The sequence below is a fragment of the Ornithorhynchus anatinus genome, chromosome 14 (assembly GCF_004115215.2).
Source record: "Ornithorhynchus anatinus isolate Pmale09 chromosome 14, mOrnAna1.pri.v4, whole genome shotgun sequence".
NCBI lineage: Eukaryota > Metazoa > Chordata > Mammalia > Monotremata > Ornithorhynchidae > Ornithorhynchus > Ornithorhynchus anatinus.
In genome coordinates, this window is record NC_041741.1 from 35,267,921 (window position 1) to 35,287,092 (window position 19,172).

General features: G+C 44.1%; 2 protein-coding genes across 8 annotated transcripts in view; one reads left to right on the forward strand and one right to left on the reverse strand.

Moving 5' to 3' along the window:
- Positions 1–15,291, reverse strand: part of CCDC38 (coiled-coil domain containing 38) — a 27,089-nt gene extending 11,798 nt beyond the window's left edge. The window contains exons 1-10 of one of the 7 annotated variants that reach the window (XM_029079259.2): positions 15,197–15,291; positions 11,992–12,077; positions 10,301–10,391; positions 8,922–8,984; positions 8,380–8,480; positions 5,594–5,762; positions 3,977–4,044; positions 3,319–3,482; positions 3,158–3,238; positions 1,463–1,629 (exon numbers count right to left, since the gene is read on the reverse strand). In XM_029079259.2, the coding sequence (XP_028935092.1) occupies positions 1,463–1,629; positions 3,158–3,238; positions 3,319–3,482; positions 3,977–4,044; positions 5,594–5,762; positions 8,380–8,480; positions 8,922–8,984; positions 10,301–10,370 (883 nt within the window). In that variant the 5' untranslated portion in view covers positions 10,371–10,391; positions 11,992–12,077; positions 15,197–15,291. The other 6 variants (XM_029079258.2, XM_029079261.2, XM_029079257.2 and 3 more) reach the window with 6 other exon arrangements.
- Positions 14,172–19,172, forward strand: part of AMDHD1 (amidohydrolase domain containing 1) — a 14,764-nt gene continuing 9,763 nt past the window's right edge. Inside the window, exons 1-3 of the mRNA XM_029079264.2 lie at positions 14,172–14,463; positions 17,300–17,406; positions 18,780–18,844. Of these exons, the coding sequence (XP_028935097.1) occupies positions 14,333–14,463; positions 17,300–17,406; positions 18,780–18,844 (303 nt within the window). The 5' untranslated portion in view covers positions 14,172–14,332. The remainder of the gene's footprint in view (positions 14,464–17,299; positions 17,407–18,779; positions 18,845–19,172) is intronic.

Sequence of the window (19,172 nt, forward strand, 5' to 3'; positions counted from 1 at the left end):
CCAAAATATTTTGGTAAAATTGTTCTAATACCACTCTTCCTACACTATTATTTTTTCACGCATTCACAGAGGCAGAAATGATGAAAGAGTTGTTATACATGGCTAATATTCCTTAGCAAGTGAAAGAAAACGTTAAAGGTATTTAAGTCTCTTTCGCAGGCTCCTCCTCTGCCTCCCACCCGCTAACTTTTTGGAGGCCCTGAAGGTTCAGTTCTGGTTCCCCTTGTATTCTCCATCTACACCCACACCTTTCACTCCCATGACTTTAACTACCGCCTTTGGGCGATTGATTCCCAAATCTACATCTCCAGCCCTGATCTCTCTCCTCCTCTCCAGTCTTACATTGCCTCCTGCCTGCAGGACATTTCTACTTGGATATCCCGCTGACAACTCAAATTTAACATGTCCAAAACAGAACTTCTTATCCCCCTACCCAAACCCTGACTTCCCTTTGAGTTTCCCATCACTGTAGACAAATCATAGCATTCGTGTTTTACAAGCCCATAACCTTTGCATTATCCTTAACTCATCTTTCTCATTCAACCCACATAGTCAATCTGTCATTAAATTCTGTTGGTTCGACTTTCACAACATTGCTTAAATCTGCCCTTTCCTCTCCATTCAAAATGCTGCCACATTAATACAAGCCCGTAACCTATACCATCTTGATTACTGCGCCAGCCTCTCTGCTGACCTCCCTTCCTCTTTTCTCTCCCCACTCCAGCCCATCCATTCCATACTGCTGCTCAGACTTTTTTTTTTTTTAACCAAAATGTTAAGTCTATATCTCCCCACTCATCAAGAACCTTCAGTGATTGCCCATACACCTCTGCATCAAACAGAAACTCCTTACCTTTGGCTTTTAAAGCACTCAATCACCTTGCCCCCTCCTATCTCACACCCCTCTGCTCCCCTAGTACAACCCAGCCTGCACATTTTGTTCCTCTAATGCCAAGCTATTCACCATCTCTCTTAACCTTCTCTCTTGCCCATCTCACTGCCAACCTCTCGCTTGGAGATCTTGCCCATCTCACTGCCAACCTCTCGCTTGGAGTGATTTCCCTCTTCATATCCATCAATCACTCTCCCCACCTTCCAAACCCGCCAAACAACCTTGCCTAAGCCCTCATTTCCCCTTCTCCCACTCCCTTCTATGCCACCCACTCTCTCAGCACCACAGCACTTATGTATATCTACAGCACTTATGTATATATCCAAAATGTATTTTTTTTAATGCCTCTCCCCCTCTAGACTGTACGCTCATTGTGGACAGGGAACGTGTCAACCAACTCTTATATTGTACTCTCCCAAGCATGTATTAAAGTTTAAATGCAGTATACAGTACTGTACTGCAGCTCTGCATGGGTAAGCACTCAAATACAATTCATTGATCTAAGAGAACTGTTACAAATATTATTCCAATAAGGAATTAAAAAAACCCAAATTATCACTTGATACTTACCTAATGCTAGTTTTGGAAAAGTAATAGTCCCAGAACTCTGTCTAGCTCTGTGGGCGGAGATTTTTTTTACGGCTTGCTGTACTCGCCAAATCTTAGGGGACACCTTCCACAAAAACTTTCCACAGTCCAAGTACTCCTTAAGGAGGATTTCAGCTTTTGCAATTTCACTACTCAAAGGAAACATGTAGTGGTTATATGATTGACAAGGTCAGTCAGATCACACCAATTTTTAAAAAACTAAATAACTGATTTTAATACATAATTTATAATTGTTTCTCTCCCCCCTTGAAGCTTCAAGGAGTACAGTGTATTTCTTATTCTTTTTCAGATCTGCAGTGACCTTATTTCTTTTGTGAATGCCCTCAAAACTTCACTGCTTCCATCCAGTATGGTCATACAGAGAAAGAGCATCATCAGTCTTTCCAAAAGAGCAGTATCTCTGTGCATCCTCCCCCAAAGTAGGATTCCTATAAGCCTTCTTCAGTTGCTTTCCACACTATGTGAAGCCTATATTCCCAGTAATTTGGGGGTAAATTACCAGACCCCTTTTCTAAAGTAGCCACAGTTGATCAGGCTAAGAAAATGGGCTCTCTAAAACCACAGATGCCTCTTTTTCTGCCTGAGGCAAAAAAGAGGTGCTAAAAGTCAGAGAGGGGTGTTAGTCCTAAAGGGGGTTGCCTTACAAACTGCCAAACACAGGATCTTGAAACAAATGTTTAGATCAAGTATTTTACCATGCAGCTGCAGTTCTGCCTGTATATCCACTCATCCCATTCATACGAACTTTGTCAAAACATTGAACACCACTTTGCAGGAATGTGCTTAAAATGAATAAATCTACAAGAAGGGACTCCCTTGGGAGAAAAGACAACAGAAATAATCCCCAATTAACTGGTTGATTATAGCCCCTGGACATTTGAATAATGAATCACCGCAACTGGACAAAGTACTAAAAGACTGTAAATGCTTGCAAGGATGATTACCAAATAAGAATACAATGAATTAAGAAAGCATTTTTAGCAGAAGCTCTCCTGGTCCATGCAGTCGTTTATTAAGAAAAGTGGCATAAGTTTCCACTGAGGGATATTTACATTTAAATATAAAATGTAAATATGACAGTGTTCCTGAGATCTAAAACTGGTCACAGAGGGCATTTCTAGACGGAAAAGAGTTGATCAGTTGGTCTTAGCTCTAGTTTCTAAAGTTCAATCATAGGTTTCTTTCCCAAACAATTTCTGGGCTTGTGGCTAGTTTTGCCTTAATGAACATGGGAAGCTCCCATTATTCATCCCCTCTTCCAGCCCCATAGGGCTTATGTATTTATTTGTAATTTATTTATGCATATTAATGTCAGTCTCCCCCTCTAGACTGTAAGCTTGTTGTGGGCAGGAATGTATCTGTTTATTGTAGTATTGTATTCTCCCAAGCACTTAGTACAGTGCTCTGCATATAGTAAGTGCTCAATAAATACAATTGAAGTTGTTGGGCAGGGATTGTCTCTATCTGTTGCCTAATTGTACATTCCAAGCGCTTAGTACAGTGCTCTGCACACAGTATGCGCTCAATGAATACGATTGAATGGATGAATGGAAAGTTGAATTAGCTGAGAACAGTCACTGACACCACTGTCAGAGAATTAGGGTTTTCAATAAGTTCTTATAGAAAACTATTGGATCCTACCAATAATGGACTTACTTTTTCATAGCCACCACTTCATCAGTAGCTGTTTTTAACTCTGCTGTGACTCGAAGCTTGGCTTTGATTTCCTGCCCAACGCTAAATTCAATAAAAAAAAAATATTTAAAGCCATGTTTAAAGCAATGGATCAAAAACCGGATAATTACTTAAATGCTAACATTTTAAGGGCATCTTCAGATTTTTTGTCATTTTCTCGGAGAAATTCCTCAAAAGCCACTTCATTCTTTAAGAGCTTTTTTTCTGCTAATTTAAATTCCTCCTCCTTCTGTATCATAGCTTTTTCCAAATCCTTAATAGCTTGTCGTTTGACACCCAATTCATACTGTGAGGATAAAAACAGAAGCAAAACAATTAGAAACATTATTCCATCATAGTCTATAAAATGAGTCCTAGCAAATCTTTTTTGCATAGTTAATCAATCATTTAAGTGATAAATTTATCTGTTGCTGCATCTACTGGCCTAAAGTGAAAAGGACATTTGTCAACTGTCTGATTAATTTACTCCATTAAGACAGCCAAACCAGATAATTCAGGGGGAAAAAACCCAAAAAAACCCATTGAAATGTGCTAAAACCACATCTCAGAATTTTGTAGGTCAGGGACTGAAATGGAAAAATATTATTGTTGTTATTATATTTTAAGTACCTACTATGTATCAAGCACTGGACTATGAGCTGGGGGTAGATCAAGTTAATCAGGTAAAACAAATTCCCTGTCCCCAATGGGGCTTGTGGTCTAAATAGGAGGGAGTATAGGAGAACATTTCTAAATATTACTGGTAACTAACTGCATAAAGTAATAAATTGAATTTAGTACCTCCATAAAAAATCTATGTTTTTGTTCAGTAATATATTCAGATATACTCTTTTTTTCTTCTTCACAACCTTTCAAGAGAATTGAAAGGTATTTAGGTTGAGGTCAGTATCATTCATTGCAAGCTTTAGTTCAATAAATCTCATTTCTTAAATGGATTTAATGACCTAATGAGTACATTAAAGGATAAAACAAGATAAAAAATTAGAAATCTTTGAGACCCAACATGCAGACTTCAGATTTGAGAATTTTAGACAGCTGGGGCCACTGTCTAATCTTAAAACCATAACTTCACTTTTTTCCAAAAAATGATATTTAATAATAAAAATAATGTTGGTATTTGTTAAGCACTTACTATGTGCTGAGCACTGTTCTAAGTGCTGTGGTAGATACAGAGTAATCGGTTGTCCCACGTGAAGCTCACAGTCTTAATCCCCATTTTACAGATGAGATTCCTGAGGCACCAAGAAGTTAAGTGACTTGCCCAAAGTCACAGAGCTGACAGGTGGCAGAGCCAGGATTAGTACCCATAACCTCTGACTCCCAAGCCCGGGGTTTTGCCACTATGCCACCCTGCTTCCCATTTATTTATTTGTTAAGTGCTTACTATGTGTCAAGCACTGTTCTAAACTCTGGATTAGATACAAATTAATCAGGTTGGACACAGTCCCCTGTCCCACATGGGGCTCACAGTCTATGTAGGAGGGAAACAGATACTGAATTCACATTTTGCAGATGAAGGAACTGAGGCAGGGAGAAGTCAAGTGGCGGAGTCAGAATTAGAACCCAGGTCCTCTGACTCCCAGGCCATGCTCTTTCCATTTGAAGATGGATTCACCATTTTAAGACAAGCTCTCTCTCGCTACGTTTTAGACTGGCAGATCCAGAGAGGTTTTGAGGGATAACACAGTCCTAAAATTATAACCTAGGAGATACTAAACTATAAAATGTCAAACAAATCAGCAGGCAACATTACATAATGAACTCTCCTGTGTCTAGTGGCTAGGAAGAGGCAGAAGCCAAGGAAGGATGATAGTCCATTGTCTCCTGGCCCTTTGAAAATTTCTATGCAATCTTCAGCACTACTGGTCCTTGCATGCAATAAAATGAAATGCCTTCTCCCCAACTCCCTCTCTCTAGCCCTCACCTTCAATCCTAACTTTTTTCCTAACCATAATACATCAATAATTTCTGCTCTATCTCCAGGTCTAAACCTTCAACCTTAACCCTTCCTTTATAGAGGGTGTCTGGTCTTCGTGGGCCTCCATTTTAAATTTTGCACACATGGCTCCTGATTCCATCATTTGGCTCTTAGGTTGCAATCTTTGTTTCTAAGTCTTTAGAAGCCAGTAGGAGTTCCTGAGCTATTTTCTGCTGTTGGCTATTCACTTTTGCCAAATATAAAATGTGGCATCTAAAACTAATGGTCCCATCCACCAGCTTCCACACTGTACACCACTGCTGGAGGAGCAAGATCCTGCCCATTCTTTGAAAAGTGGGACTCTACAACACTGACTTTAGCTGGAAGCAATCCAACACCCCAGGGCACAAAAATACAATTTTAGTTGTCACTATCATACTCTAAAATATTTTTTTAAAACCCTGAATGTTTATACTTACATTTTCTTAAAGATAAAATAAAAGCAGAATCCTGGCCCTTATCTACAACAGAACTCTGACACTTGAAACGGGAGCCTAGAATGACCGTGTTTTTGCGATTTCGAGTTTTCATTCTGGATGCGTAATTACATTTTTCACGAGCTTTCAGATGTTGTAGAGCAAGACTATCCTGCAGATACAGAAAATGAAATTAGTGTTTCTAAAGTATAAAGCATTACTCTTTAATAATGTGGGTGTTTGTGAAGCGCTTACTATGTGCAGAGCACTGTTCTAAGCGCTGGGGTAAATACAGGGTAATCAGATTGTCCCACGTGAGGCTCACAGTGTTAATCCCCATTTTACAGATGAGGTAACTGAGGCACAGAGAAGTGAAGTGACTTGCCCACAGTTACCCAGCTGCCAAGTGGCAGAGCCGGGATTCGAACCTATGACCTCTGACTCCCAAGCCCGTGCTCTTTCCACTGAGCTACGCTACTCTTTGGCCACACTAATGATCAGGGAAAAAGTGGCAGTGGAATAAATCATGGCATAATACACACTTTCTAAGCCCCTAGCAAGTTAATCAAATTTTGGATCAGTGTCTCTATTCCCAGCTCTACCCGAGACTTAGCAGTGTGGAAAGGCTTCCGTCCCCTCCACTCTACCAAGACTGCTCTCTCTAAGGTCACCCATGACCTCCTTCTTGCCAAATCCAATGGCTCCTACTCCATTCTGATCCTCCTTGACCTCTCTGCTGCCTTTGACACTGTCGACCATCCCCTCCTCCTCACCTTATCTCACCTTGGCTTCACGGACTCTGTCCTCTCCTGGTTCTCCTCTTACCTCTCTGGCCGGTCATTCTCGGTCTCCTACGCTGGAGCCTCCTCCCCCTCCCATCCTTTAACTGTTGGAGTTCCTCAAGGGTCAGTTCTTGGCCCTCTTCTGTTCTCCATTTACACTCACTCCCTCGGTGAACTCATCCGCTCTCACGGCTTCGACTACCATCTCTACGCAGATGACACGCAGATCTACATCTCCGCCCCTGTCCTCTCCCCCTCCCTTCAGGCTCGCATCTCCTCCTGCCTCCGGGACGTCTCCACCTGGATGTCGGCCCGCCACCTAAAACTCAACATGAGCAAGACTGAGCTCATCTTCCCTCCCAAGCCCGGTCCGCTCCCAGACTTCTCCATCACCGTGGATGGCACGACCATCCTTCCCGTCCCGCAGGCCCGCAATCTCGGTGTCATCCTTGACTCGTCCCTCTCGTTCACCCCACACATCCTATCTGTTACCAAGACCTGCCGGTTTCACCTCTACAATATCGCCAAGATCCGCCCTTTCCTCTCCACCCAAACAGCTACCTTACTATTACGGCTCTCTCGTTATATCCCGGCTAGACTACTGTGTCAGCCTTCTCTCTGACCTCCCTTCCTCCTCTCTCGCCCCGCTCCGGTCTATTCTTCACTCCGCTGCCCGGCTCATCTTCCTGCAGAAACGATCTGGGCATGTCACTCCCCTTCTTAAACAACTCCAGTGGTTGCCTATCGACCTCCGCTCCAAACAAAAACTCCTCCCTCTAGGCTTCGAGGCTCTCCATCACCTTGCCCCTTCTTACCTCTCCTCCCTTCTCTCTTTCTACCGCCCACCCCGCACGCTCCGCTCCTCCGCCGCCCACCTCCTCGCCGTCCCTCGGTCTCGCCTATCCCGCCGTCGACCCCTGGGTCACGTCCTCCCGCGGTCCTGGAACGCCCTCCCTCCTCACCTCCGCCAAACTGATTCTCTTTCCCTCTTCAAAACCTTACTTAAAACTCACCTCCTCCAAGAGGCGTTCCCAGACTGAGCTCCTCTTCCCCCTCTACTCCCTCTGCCATCCCCCCTTTACCTCTCCGCAGCTAAAGCCTCATTTTCCCCTTTTCCCTCTGCTCCTCCACCTCTCCCTCCCCATCCCCACAGCACTGTACTCATCCGCTCAACTGTGTATATTTTCGTTACCCTATTTATTTTGTTAATGAATTGTACATCGCCTCAATTCTATTTAGTTGCCATTGTTTTTAAGAGATGTTCTTCCCCTTGACGCAGTTTATTGCCATTGTTCTTGTCTGTCCGTCTCCCCCGATTAGACTGTAAGCCCGTCAAACGGCAGGGACTGTCTCTATCTGTTGCCGACTTGTTCATCCCAAGCGCTTAGTACAGTGCTCTGCACATAGTAAGCGCTCAATAAATACTATTGAATGAATGAATGAAAGAGTATGGGTTTAGGAGTCAGAGGACCTGGGTTCTAATCCCAGCTCCACCATAGGTCTTCTGAGTGACCTTAGGCAAGTCACTTAACACCTCCGTGCCTCAGCTTCCTCATCTCTAAAATGGGGACTAAATACCTATCCTCCTCCTAGACTGTGAGCCTCATGTAGGACAAGGACTGAGTCTAGTCTGATTAACTTGAACCTACCACAGCACTTAGAGTGCTAGACTGTAAGCTTGCTTTGGGCAAGGAATGTGTCTCTCCCAAGTGCTCAGTAGAATACTCTGCACACTGTACTAAGTGCTTGGGAAAGTCCAGTGCAACAACCAAAAGTGAAATTCCCTGCACACAATGAGTTTTGTCTTGCCTTATATGCTGTTTTGTGCCACATAACGAGAATGACTGGGATATACTGGAACATGGTTGGAAGAAAGCAAAATCTCAAGGGAGTTGTGATTAGCACTACAAATGCAACAAAATTATTCAGTCAAATAAAAGCTAGGAAAATAGGAGCAGAGTGCCTCATTTTGGACACCACATTTTGAAAATGATGTTGATAAAATACCTTTTCTCTGTCTTTTAACTGTTGTTCTTCGTAAAGAAACATATGTTTCTCAGCACACCTGAAAGGATTTGCTTTTTCTGTGGAGAAATGCTTATTTTTACCTGTGAAAGGAAAGAAAAGTTTATTCCTGATGCTACTATGAAAAATCCACGGTGGTCCTCAACAAGCAAGTCCCCAGAGCTAAATAAGAAAAGCCTAGGTGGGTTACTCCAGTAAAGGGAGGGCCACTTTTCCTGAGCACTGCACTGTTCGGGAGAGTACAATATAACAATAAACAGACACTCTCTGCTCACCACGGGCTTATATTGCTGTATCTACGTGGTTCCCAGGCCCAAGAAGTCCCTAGGATCATTTTATAGGATGGGGTCAGGACTAGGATAACCCTGGGGGCCAGGGGGCGGGGGTGGTTTGCCAGCTGCCGTCCAGAGAAAAGTGGCTGGCAGAGAGGTGAATTTCCCTCTGGTGGCTGAAATATCTGCAGAAAGTGACTGGGGACTGTCAATGATCTCTACAGATTGGACTCTCTGATCTGCCTTGCTGACCTTTACCGACGAATCGGTCCTTTTTTTCAGGTAAGTGGAGAGATTGCTCCGAAATGGTAGTTTCTAGGTAAAAGAAACAAAATGTTATGAGCAGCCAGCTCAACCAAAATATCCTGGAAAAAAAGTCATTTTCCACCAGGGGGCACTATTCTCCTGGAATGACTGACAATATCTGGCTGCTCTTCCCGTTAACGCCAGATTAAATTCTGCCACAACAACAAACGCAACACAAATTTTCCTTTTCAAACATCTGCACAGTTTGGAAGGCCAACAATTTATGAGTAAACACACGGAATTTTTTTTGGATTTTGACCCTGGGGTCAATTTCTCCATGCTATAATAGAAAATATATTTCGATGCAAGTAGGGAACAGCTTTTCGTATAGGTCTGCCTTCATTCATATCATCTTTTATACAAATTGTCATACTACAGTCAGGTCACTAGTTTGTGCAATAAAAATTCACAAACATGCAGTCGTGTAGAACATGCAGCAAATGGCCTGCTAGGTCCTCTGCAAGCAACAGAAGCAGTGTGGCCTAGTGGAAAGTGCACGGGCCTGAGAGTCAAAGGACGTAAATTCTAATCCTGGCCCTATTTGTCTGCTGTGTGATTTTGGACAAGTCACGTAACTTCCCTATGGCTCAGTTACCTCATGTGCAAAACGGGGATTAAGATCGCGAGCCCTAGGTGGGATAGGGACTGTGTCCAACCCGATTAACTTGTAACAAACCCAGCACTTAGTACAGTGCCTGGCACATAGTAAGTGTTTAACAGATGTCATCGAAAAAAACAGATGCTGCCCCATCTCCCTCTTCTGGCAGGAATCCTGGTCCAAAGATGCCGGTGACATTGCCATTGTTACTGCTGTCAGGGAGCTGCTCTCCAGAGGTTCCAGCACGGGGGAAGAACTGTTCCCAGTTCTGTGCTCTATCCCCCGGCCATGCTGTGTCTCTGTGACATCTCTTTTCCTTGTTAACTGGTGCTTCTCCAAAGGGAATATCTCCTGGATAAAGGTCTGTGTGTGCGCCTCTCTCTCTAGGTCTTTTCCTCCCTTTTTCAACCCTACCTAATCTCAGACCACTGTCCCTGCTCGTATAAAAGTCTCATCCGCAAGCACAGTATCTAAATAAAGATAATTCTATTCAACGAGTTAATTTCTTTTGTCTCTATTTAATAGTATATTAGGCTGTCAATTGTTATTAGTAATTGGCTGGTGAAGAGTGGAAATACTCTAACAGAAATCTCTCTCACTTTTCTTCCCGCCCCATCTTTTCTTGACTGATCCAAACAAGTAACTACAATTTAAGATTTTTTTGTGATAGGAAATTTGAAGGATGATGGTAAGGATGAAATGGGAGGGTTTTTTTGTTTTGATTTACCAGAACTTGATTTAGAAAAGTTAGCCGATGAATAAAGCATTGCTGGTAATTCAGTTGTCAACGTTGCCATGATTCCTATATTTTTCAGGCTCTAGCAGACAAAAACAAAAAAAATTACCATTTAGACACCAAGGGGAGCAGAATTTTATCTTTTATGCATAAACCATTCTCGGCTCGGCCACTAAATCCCGGCTTGGCCACTTGTTAGCTGTGTGACTTTGGGCAAGTCGCTGCTTAGAGAAGCAGCGTGGCTCAGTGAAAAGAGCATGGGCTTGGGAGCCAGAGGTCATGGGTTCGAATCCCAGCTCTGCCACTTAGCTGTGTGGCTATGGGCAAGTCACTTAACTTCTCTGTGCCTCAGTTACCTCATCTGTAAAATGGGGATGAAGATTGTGAGCCTCATGTGGGACAACCTGATTACCTTGTATACCCCAGCGCTTAGAACAGTGCTCTGCACATAGTAAGTGCTTAACAAATACCAACATTATTATTATTCACTTCTCGGTGCCTCAGTTACCTCATCTGTAAAATGGGGATTAAGACTGTGAGCCCCACGTGGGACAACCTGATTCCCATGTCTACCCCAGCACTTAGAACAGTGCTCGGCACATAGTAAGCGCTTAAATACCAACATTATTATTATGGCACTGAGGGGGAACTATACAAAAACTGAACTAGAAGGGGTAGAACACAGCTCCTATCCTCCTTAACTCTCCCTCTAAAGGTGTACTTGAGTAGGGAGAATCTGATGGATGTCCAGAGCTTCTAAGCTATTTTACTAAACACTTAAATTATCACAGCTCTAAAGAGACTGTGAAAAGGAGGTGAAAGAGAAAACAGTGCCAGGTACTGCAAACATTAGCCATAACAACCGACAGGACAACCTTGTTGTGTACACAGAGTGACCAGAACTCTAAGGCCACACAGCAGCCTGTTACATCCAAACTGCTTATCTTGTATCCAAACTGATTATCTTGTATCTATCCCAGTGCTTAATTCAGGGCTGGCACATAAGTGCTTAAATACCATTACGAAAACAACTATATGTACATATATAATTTGTGATGGTGACTTCATTAAAGGCTCTCACACATTTGCACATTATATAACTAGTCAGAAAATGACACTTTCGAGAGTGTTCCTTTCTGATGTATTTAATTGAAAAGGCTAACATGTGGCTAGCAAACTGTAGGCCAAAAAGCCATCTCACAGATTTCCAATGACAGTGCCATTTACTGTTCACAGCTCATTCTCTGACTCCCAGTCTGCACAAAACCTTTTCTCAAAGAAGGCCACAACATTCTGTGGTTCTCTAACATTTCAACTCTGCCATTTTTGGCAATCCAAATAAAATATGAGTAGCAGATGTCACAGATTTTTTTTTTAAGATTTTAGAACGTTGGTGGTTTTAACTCCAATTAGAATTAGAGAAGCCCTGAAATGTAACCTTAGATTATTCACCAACCTTCACTGTGCAACTCTGGGCAACTCTCAATTAAATGGAGATAATATTGCTTCTCAAAATATATAAAAAAGATTGATCAATAATATACCTTTTTAAAGTGGAATCCTCAGTAAAAGGGCTCAAGTAGGCTTGCATTTGCCCTCCTTCTCAACCCTGCACATCCTATGGAAGAAAAGATTACGATACATAGAAAAGAAATGGAAGGTATTCAGGAATATAGCTCTACCTTGGCCACTTGTTCTATGATGATCTAAGGCAAAATGAAAACTGGAACAACAGTCCTAGGGAATCAGTTGATTAATAACACAGTCTCTACAAAAAGAAAAAGAAAAAAATTCACATCACTGAAAGTTATATTAGTAACAGAAATATGACTAGAAGCAGCATGGCCTAATGGATACAGCACTGGCCTAGAAATCAGAAGGACCTGGGTTCTAATCCCATTTCTGCCATTTTTCTGCTGGATGACCTTGGGCAAGTCACTTCACTTCTCTGGGCCTCATTTCCCTCATTTGTAAAGTGGGGATTAAGACTGTCAGCCCCATGTGGGACACGGACTGTGTCCAATCAAAGTAGCTTGTCTCTATTTACTTAGTATAGTGTCTGGCACATAGCACTTAAAAATACCTTATAATATTCATATCCAGAAGTTTACAGGCAACCACCAAAGCAATAAAGGACAAGGCATAGAGACCATGGAATACAAAGAGTTTAAAAGCCACAAATACTTTATTTGTGGGGAATACTTTACCCCACCTGCCCACAACCCATGGAACTATAAAAACACTCATGTGATTCCTGTTGAGGTTTGAACCCACAGGTCTTTGGGTAATGTCTAGCCTGTTTCATGGATTTGGGATTTCTCCCAACTGGGCTCCTGGGCATCCGATCTAAAGGATAAAAGCCAACCTCTGTCAAGGCCTAGGTTGGCAAACAATAGAAAGCCTTGTTTAGCAGCAGATGCAGCTTCCCAATTTTGGAACAATGCCCAGATTATAAATTTCCTGCTTTCTTCTCCCATAATACCCTCTCCATGGGCAAACCCAGTAATGCTCTGAAGAGTTTCAGACCCAACCTCTGAAGCTCTGCTAGGATTCATTCATTCCCCCAGAGCTGGAAGCCGTATTAACACTAGCAGTAGTACTTGTTGAGCAACAGCTGGGTGCCCCGAATTGTACTAAATGCTTGGGATGGTACTGAAGCAGGGAGATGATCCCTGCCCGCTGGGAGTTTACACTGTAATGAGGAAGGCAGACAGAAAATATTTATAAATAATCAAAGTACGTAACATACAATTGGATAACATATGGATGACATATATGCACAGATTTTTAGGTTGGGTATAAACAAGTGAAAATCCTGTAGTTCAGAGGTGTTGGATTGGCAAATTAGGTCATTTAATTTCCCTACTCATTTTTTCTAAAGTTATTCTGGGACGTTTTAACCAAAGCTTAAAACAGTCCAGGTTCTCAAATTCTGAACTTTTTTTTTCTTTTCGGCTGCAGGGAAAAAGGCCAGCGAATACCCCCTCCCACCGTTGCGGGGAAGACGAGCCAGCCCTATTTACTTTTAATTGTTTTCCTCCGGCCACGATGGTGACAGAGTCCACGGACACCTAAAATCCATCAATCGATAGTATTTACTGAGCGCTTACTGTGTGCGGAGCGCGGAACCAGCCCGGGCAGTTGGTTAGATCGGGGAGAACGGCAGCTTAACGTTGGGGGAAGGAGCCAACGTCACCCTTCTGAGCTGGGGACTTTTCTGTCGGTTGGGTCGCGACAGAAAACCTAAGTTTTGTCGTCGGGGGGGGGGGGGGGTCTCACCGCAGGAGGGCCCGCGGGTCCGGGGGGCGTCTGACGGTCAGCAGGAGGAGAGACGGGAGGCCCAGCCCAGCCCAACCGCCCTCCCATCCAACAGCTGCCCCTCCCTCGTGCGACCCCCACCCGTGCGCCCCAACCCCCGCCTCTAACCCCTCCAGACCCCAGGCCCGACCCTGCCTCTGTCCCCCTCTAATAATAATAATGATGGTATTGGTTAAGCGCTTACTCTGTGCCAAGCGCTGTTCAAAGCGCTGGGTCCCAGGCCCTCCCACGGCTCTGCCCTCTCCAGTCCCTCCTCCCCGCCTCTGCCCCCTCCAGCTCCCTGCCCTTCCTCCACCTCTGCCCCCTCCAGCCCCCTGCCCTTCCTCCACCTCTGCCCCCTCCAGCCCCCTGCCTTTCCTCCACCTCTGCCCCCTCCAGCCCGCTGCCTTTCCTCCACCTCTGCCCCCTCCAGCCCCTCCTCCAGGCTCTGCCTCTTCCAAATCCCTGCCCTTCCCTCCACCCCCCTGCCCTCCCCGGGCCCAGCCCCTTTCTGCCTCTGGCTGCCGTCCCCCGCCAGGTCCTTGCCCCCCACCCTTCTCCCCAAAATGTTGTCAGTGAACTTTTAGCAAACCCGCCCGCCTCCTCTTGGCCCGGAGGCCAGAGCGCCAGGGTCCCCCACCCCCTGGGCCGGTCCTGCCCACCCCCTGGCCCTGCCCGGCCGTGCCCCCGCAGTGCCCCCGCAGTGGGCCTCCTGCGGCGAGCACCATGGGCGGCGGACACCGGCTCCTGCTGGAGAACGCCCAGCAAGTGGTGCTGGTGTGTGACCGGAGACAACCCTACCTCCAGGCCGGGGCCGGCCTCACTCTCCTCCACAATGCCAGCCTGCTCATCGGAAGGTGAGTCAGACCCTCCCACGCCCACCCCGGGGGCACCGGGCACCCTTTCCTCCCTCTCCCCACCTCCTCCGGGCAAGGGCGGGCCAGAGCCGGGGCGTCCTGCCCGCCGCAAGGACCGGCGCTCCCAGCCCCACTCCTCCACCTGTGCGCTGGCTGACCCTGGATCAGCCCCTTCATTCACGCGATCCTACTTCTTGAGCGTTTACTCTGTGCCACAGCACTGTCCTGAGCGCTTGGGAAAAGCACAATTGGGCTATACATAAAGAGAGTCCCTGCACACAGTGGACTCACAGTCTAGAAGTGGTGGAGAGAGACAGCAAGACAAACAACATCAGTAACGTTATAAATAGAATTATAGATATATGCACTTTTCTGAGCTTGTTCCCTCCTTTGTAAAATGGGGATATTAAAACTGTGAGCCCCAAGGTGGCACAGGGACTGTGTCCAACCTGATTAGCTTGTATGTACCCCAGTGCTTAGTACAGTGCCTGCCATATAGTAAACTCTTAAATACCATTAAAAAAAGTGGCAAGGCAAGGACTGCGTTGAGCTGGGGGTTCTATGCCAGATGATGGGTGACTAACGCCAGAGTCCCTGAAGGTTGTTTGGCTCAAGATGGAAAGTTGAGGCCCATCCTGGCCTGTTTCAGTTCACCCATGTTCTCTCTAAGTTTTCTCAGATGGAGAAAGCTATCAAAATGCCAAAACCTTGCCCACGCCAGAGGGTTACAAACCTTTTTGCAACAGTAACAGGAGTCTCTGCTCTTCAAAGACACCAGGACCCTGCCTCCTCCTACAACTCAGGCTGCAAATCCCACCTCTAATGCCAACCTACTCACTATCCCATCCCTCCCCAGCTCATCTCTCATACCCACAGCCTGCCTATGATCTCCCCAGCCCTCCCTCTTTATAGGCGCCAGACAATTACGCTCCCCACCTGCAAAGCCTCATTGAAGGCACACCTCTTTCGGAACTTGGTATTCACACCACCCACTGCCCCCCATCACTTATGTACAGATCCATAATTTATTAACGTTAGGGTCTGTCTACCCCTCTAGACTGTAAACTCGTTGTGGGCAGGGAATATGTCTATTATATTGTTATAACAATAGATTAGTAGGGTGCTCTGCACCCAGTAAATGCTCAGTAAATATGTTTGTGATTGATTGGCCGATTATTTCATCTAGGTTAGCTCAGGGAAGGGGAAACCTTGGCCCTGGCTTTCTTCAAACAGGTGAGAATCGGCAGGTTTATGCAAGTGAGCATCGGTTCACTTCTATCCATCAGTGGTATTTATTGAGCTCTTATTCGTGCAGAGCACGATTCCCATAAACCACCAGCTCAACTGTGGCTCGTGGTCGATCTTGAAAAGCCACTCAAGCACAGTCCGGTAGAAAACATCAAATCACCAAACCGTTCATAGCTTTGAAAAAGGTGTAAAGAATTCTGTAGGAGTGTGACTCATTTCGTGTGAAATGCAGAATCGACACCTGGGGGAGATTGATTTGCCTTTTCTCTCTTCTCCCAGCTGCAGGTGCTTATTAGCAGCAGAGATTCCCAGTGCAGGAGGGAGGAGGAGAAATAAGGATATGGAGAGTATAGAGTTGTCCTTCGGTTCCAAGAGGGTGCTGCTGACAGTGAGATTTAATTCATGTGTGATACTGGGAAAGGATCTCTTACACACCTGTGTGCTGTCTTTAAAAATGCAGTGGTGTGCTATTTCTGGTCCTTTGCCAGTTTGGGTGAAGTGTATGTAGATAACAGTTGTCCTGCCACCAGCATGGGCTTGAATTTTTTGTAGTAGTAGAGTTTGAGCTGAGCCATCCACATTTCCTGGAGTGCATGCCCTGTGATATGCATTATGAGATATTTAATACTATTGTCAATAAAATGATGGTATATGATAAAGGTTTTCAATGTGTCAAACACTATATTAGGCATTGGGGTTGATACATGATAATTATTTTGGATAAAGTTGCTGTACCACATAGGGCTCACAGTCTAAGGGGGAGGGAGCACAGATATTTAATCACCATTTTAAAGTTGAGAAAACTGGGGCACAGAGCAATTCAGTGACAGCAGGGAAGTAGCAAAGCTGAGATTAGAACCCAGGTTCCCTGACCCCCAGGCCCTTGTTCTTTCCACTGTTTCTCAATGTTAAATCTTCCCTAGTTAACAATTATTTCCCATGTACCTAAGCCAGTTTTTCCTTCTCCTTTCATAGTACTTACCCTTTACTCTTCTCAGCCTGTAACTTTCATCAACAAGCCCCTGCTCCTCATCCTTCAGACATACCAGTCATTCAATCAATGACATTTATTGAGCACTTGCTCTATGCTGAGAACTCTACTAAATGCTTGGGGCAGTACAATGAACAGAGTTGGTGGACATGTTCCCTGCCCACAAAGAACTTGCAGTTTAGAGGGGGAAACAGACATAATATAAATAAATAAATGATGGATATGTACTTAAGTGCTGCGGGGCTGTGGGTGGGGTGAATCCCAAGTGCCCAAAGGCTAGAAATCCAAGTGCATGAACAGCAACATAATCATGCCATAATTTGCGTCCTGATCTGCACCGGCAAAAGACCCTTCTGACTCCCAACACTACACTATGAACTTCACACTATTCTCTCATTCCCTGATCTCATCCAGGGAAGCATTAAACATCAAGATCACCTTGCATGTCTTCCAGAAATAACATCGGTACCTCTTGCACATTTTCTAAAAGATGGTAAATGATGAACCAAGCAACTTTAGTGAACAAAAGGAAATAAGATGATATATGCTGAATCGCTGTTTCATTTTTTTCCACAAACCATTGTTGTTTTTCTGCAGAGATGGATTTATAGAAGCCATAGGTCCTGTGGATACTATCCGTAAGCAGTTCTCAGGAGAAGTGTTTGAGGAGATAATTGACTGTTCTGGGAAATGTATACTTCCAGGTAAGTACCATTTCTTTAAGTATCACTGAATCACTGAAATCAGTAATTGAAGAATGCCCAAAATACCATTCTTGGGTCCAGTGAGTCTTGGTTGTTAGTTATTGATGGTGGCTACTTATTGATAGTGGCAACAGGATGTTGGAAGGAAAACGGGATTTTTGCCCTCCTTGACATCCAGCCTAGTGATTCACCATCATCAGTGGTATTTATTCAGTGCTTCCTATGTGCAGAGCACTGTACTGAACACTTGAGAGTATACGATATGACAACTGGCAGACACATTCCCTGCCCACAGTGACCTTACAGTCTGGAGGGGGAGATTAAGGGTTAGGGCTATAATAACTGTGGTGTTTGATAAGCATCAATCAGGTGCCAATCACTGTTCTAAGTCATGGGCTAAATAAGAGATAATCAGGTTGGATACAGTCCTTGTTCCACATGGGGGTCACAGACTAAGTATGTCATAGTTAGTGTTGTACCATTTAACATCCCTTACTTTCCCCTTTAGATCCCTTCATTTCCCCCTGTTAATCCCTTATTGATTTATCCATGGCATATTTTGGCAAAAATGACAAAGAACAACTATCCATTTCCAAACTGTGAGGCCAAACTGTGACAATGTAATTATTTTGCACCTATTCTAATGCAAAGCATGTTATTTAACATGGAATATGCGCTGAATCAATCAATCCATCTTATTTATTGAGCACTTGCTATGTGCAGAACACTGTACTAAGCGGTTGGGAGAGTGCAGTATGCCTAATAATGGAGTTGGTTATCTCATCTGTAAAAAAAGGGGATTAAGAGTGTGAGCCCAATGGGGGACAGGGACTGTATCCAACCTGAGATATCTCCCCCAGTGCTTAGAACAGTGCTTGGCACATAGTAAGCACTTAACAAGTACCATAATTATGACTGTTAATTATTAGATGCATTCCCTGCCCACCACAGGCTAACAGTGGTGACTTCCTTAATTCTGCCTACTTGAGGCATAATTGTTTATTAAAGAGGTTTAAAGCAAAATACAGACTTCAATTGAAGTGACATAAAAACCAATCTTTTTTAAAACAATATGCTTATACAGGGGATAAGGAAGAGCAAAATCTCTTATTGCTACCATCATGGGTTTATTTACCTTTATGGATTTTAGCTTTACTGGCTGAGTTGAAAGAAAAACCACAAGGCAGCATTTAATCTGTCCCTCCCAAAATAGCAGCAGCAAGCATTTGCACATTTTGCCAAGAGCCAACTGTGGAAAAAATCTGTTTAATATTATAGTAGTTTGCATTTGTAATTGTTGGTGTGTACAAAACCTTTTTTAAAAAAAGAGCTTAATTTTTTCAGGGTTTAACTTCAAGGTTTGTTGATTTCAGGTTTGGTGGATGCACACACACATCCTGTTTGGGCTGGTGAGAGAGTTCATGAATTTGCTATGAAGGTAAATTGAATTAATGGTGGCACATTGCTCATTTGTGATGTTTGATTTTAAAAGTTAACAACTCTTTCTGAAGAGGCAAGTCTGGCAGACTTTATTCCATTTTTTCTCAAGTGCAAGTTTAATCTTATTTTCTTTCCCTTTCCCTATTCTTTTCCATTTCCCTTTCCCTTCCCTTCCTTCCCATTCCAAATAGTGGGTGGAGAACAGTTCCTGCCTTCCCTAACCTATATTGCATGTTTCATGAGTATCCTCTATTTCTGCACATTTCTTTTTGTCACATCTTTTGTTTGGAGTCTGAGGTTTAGCAGGACTCTGAAAATAAAAGGGA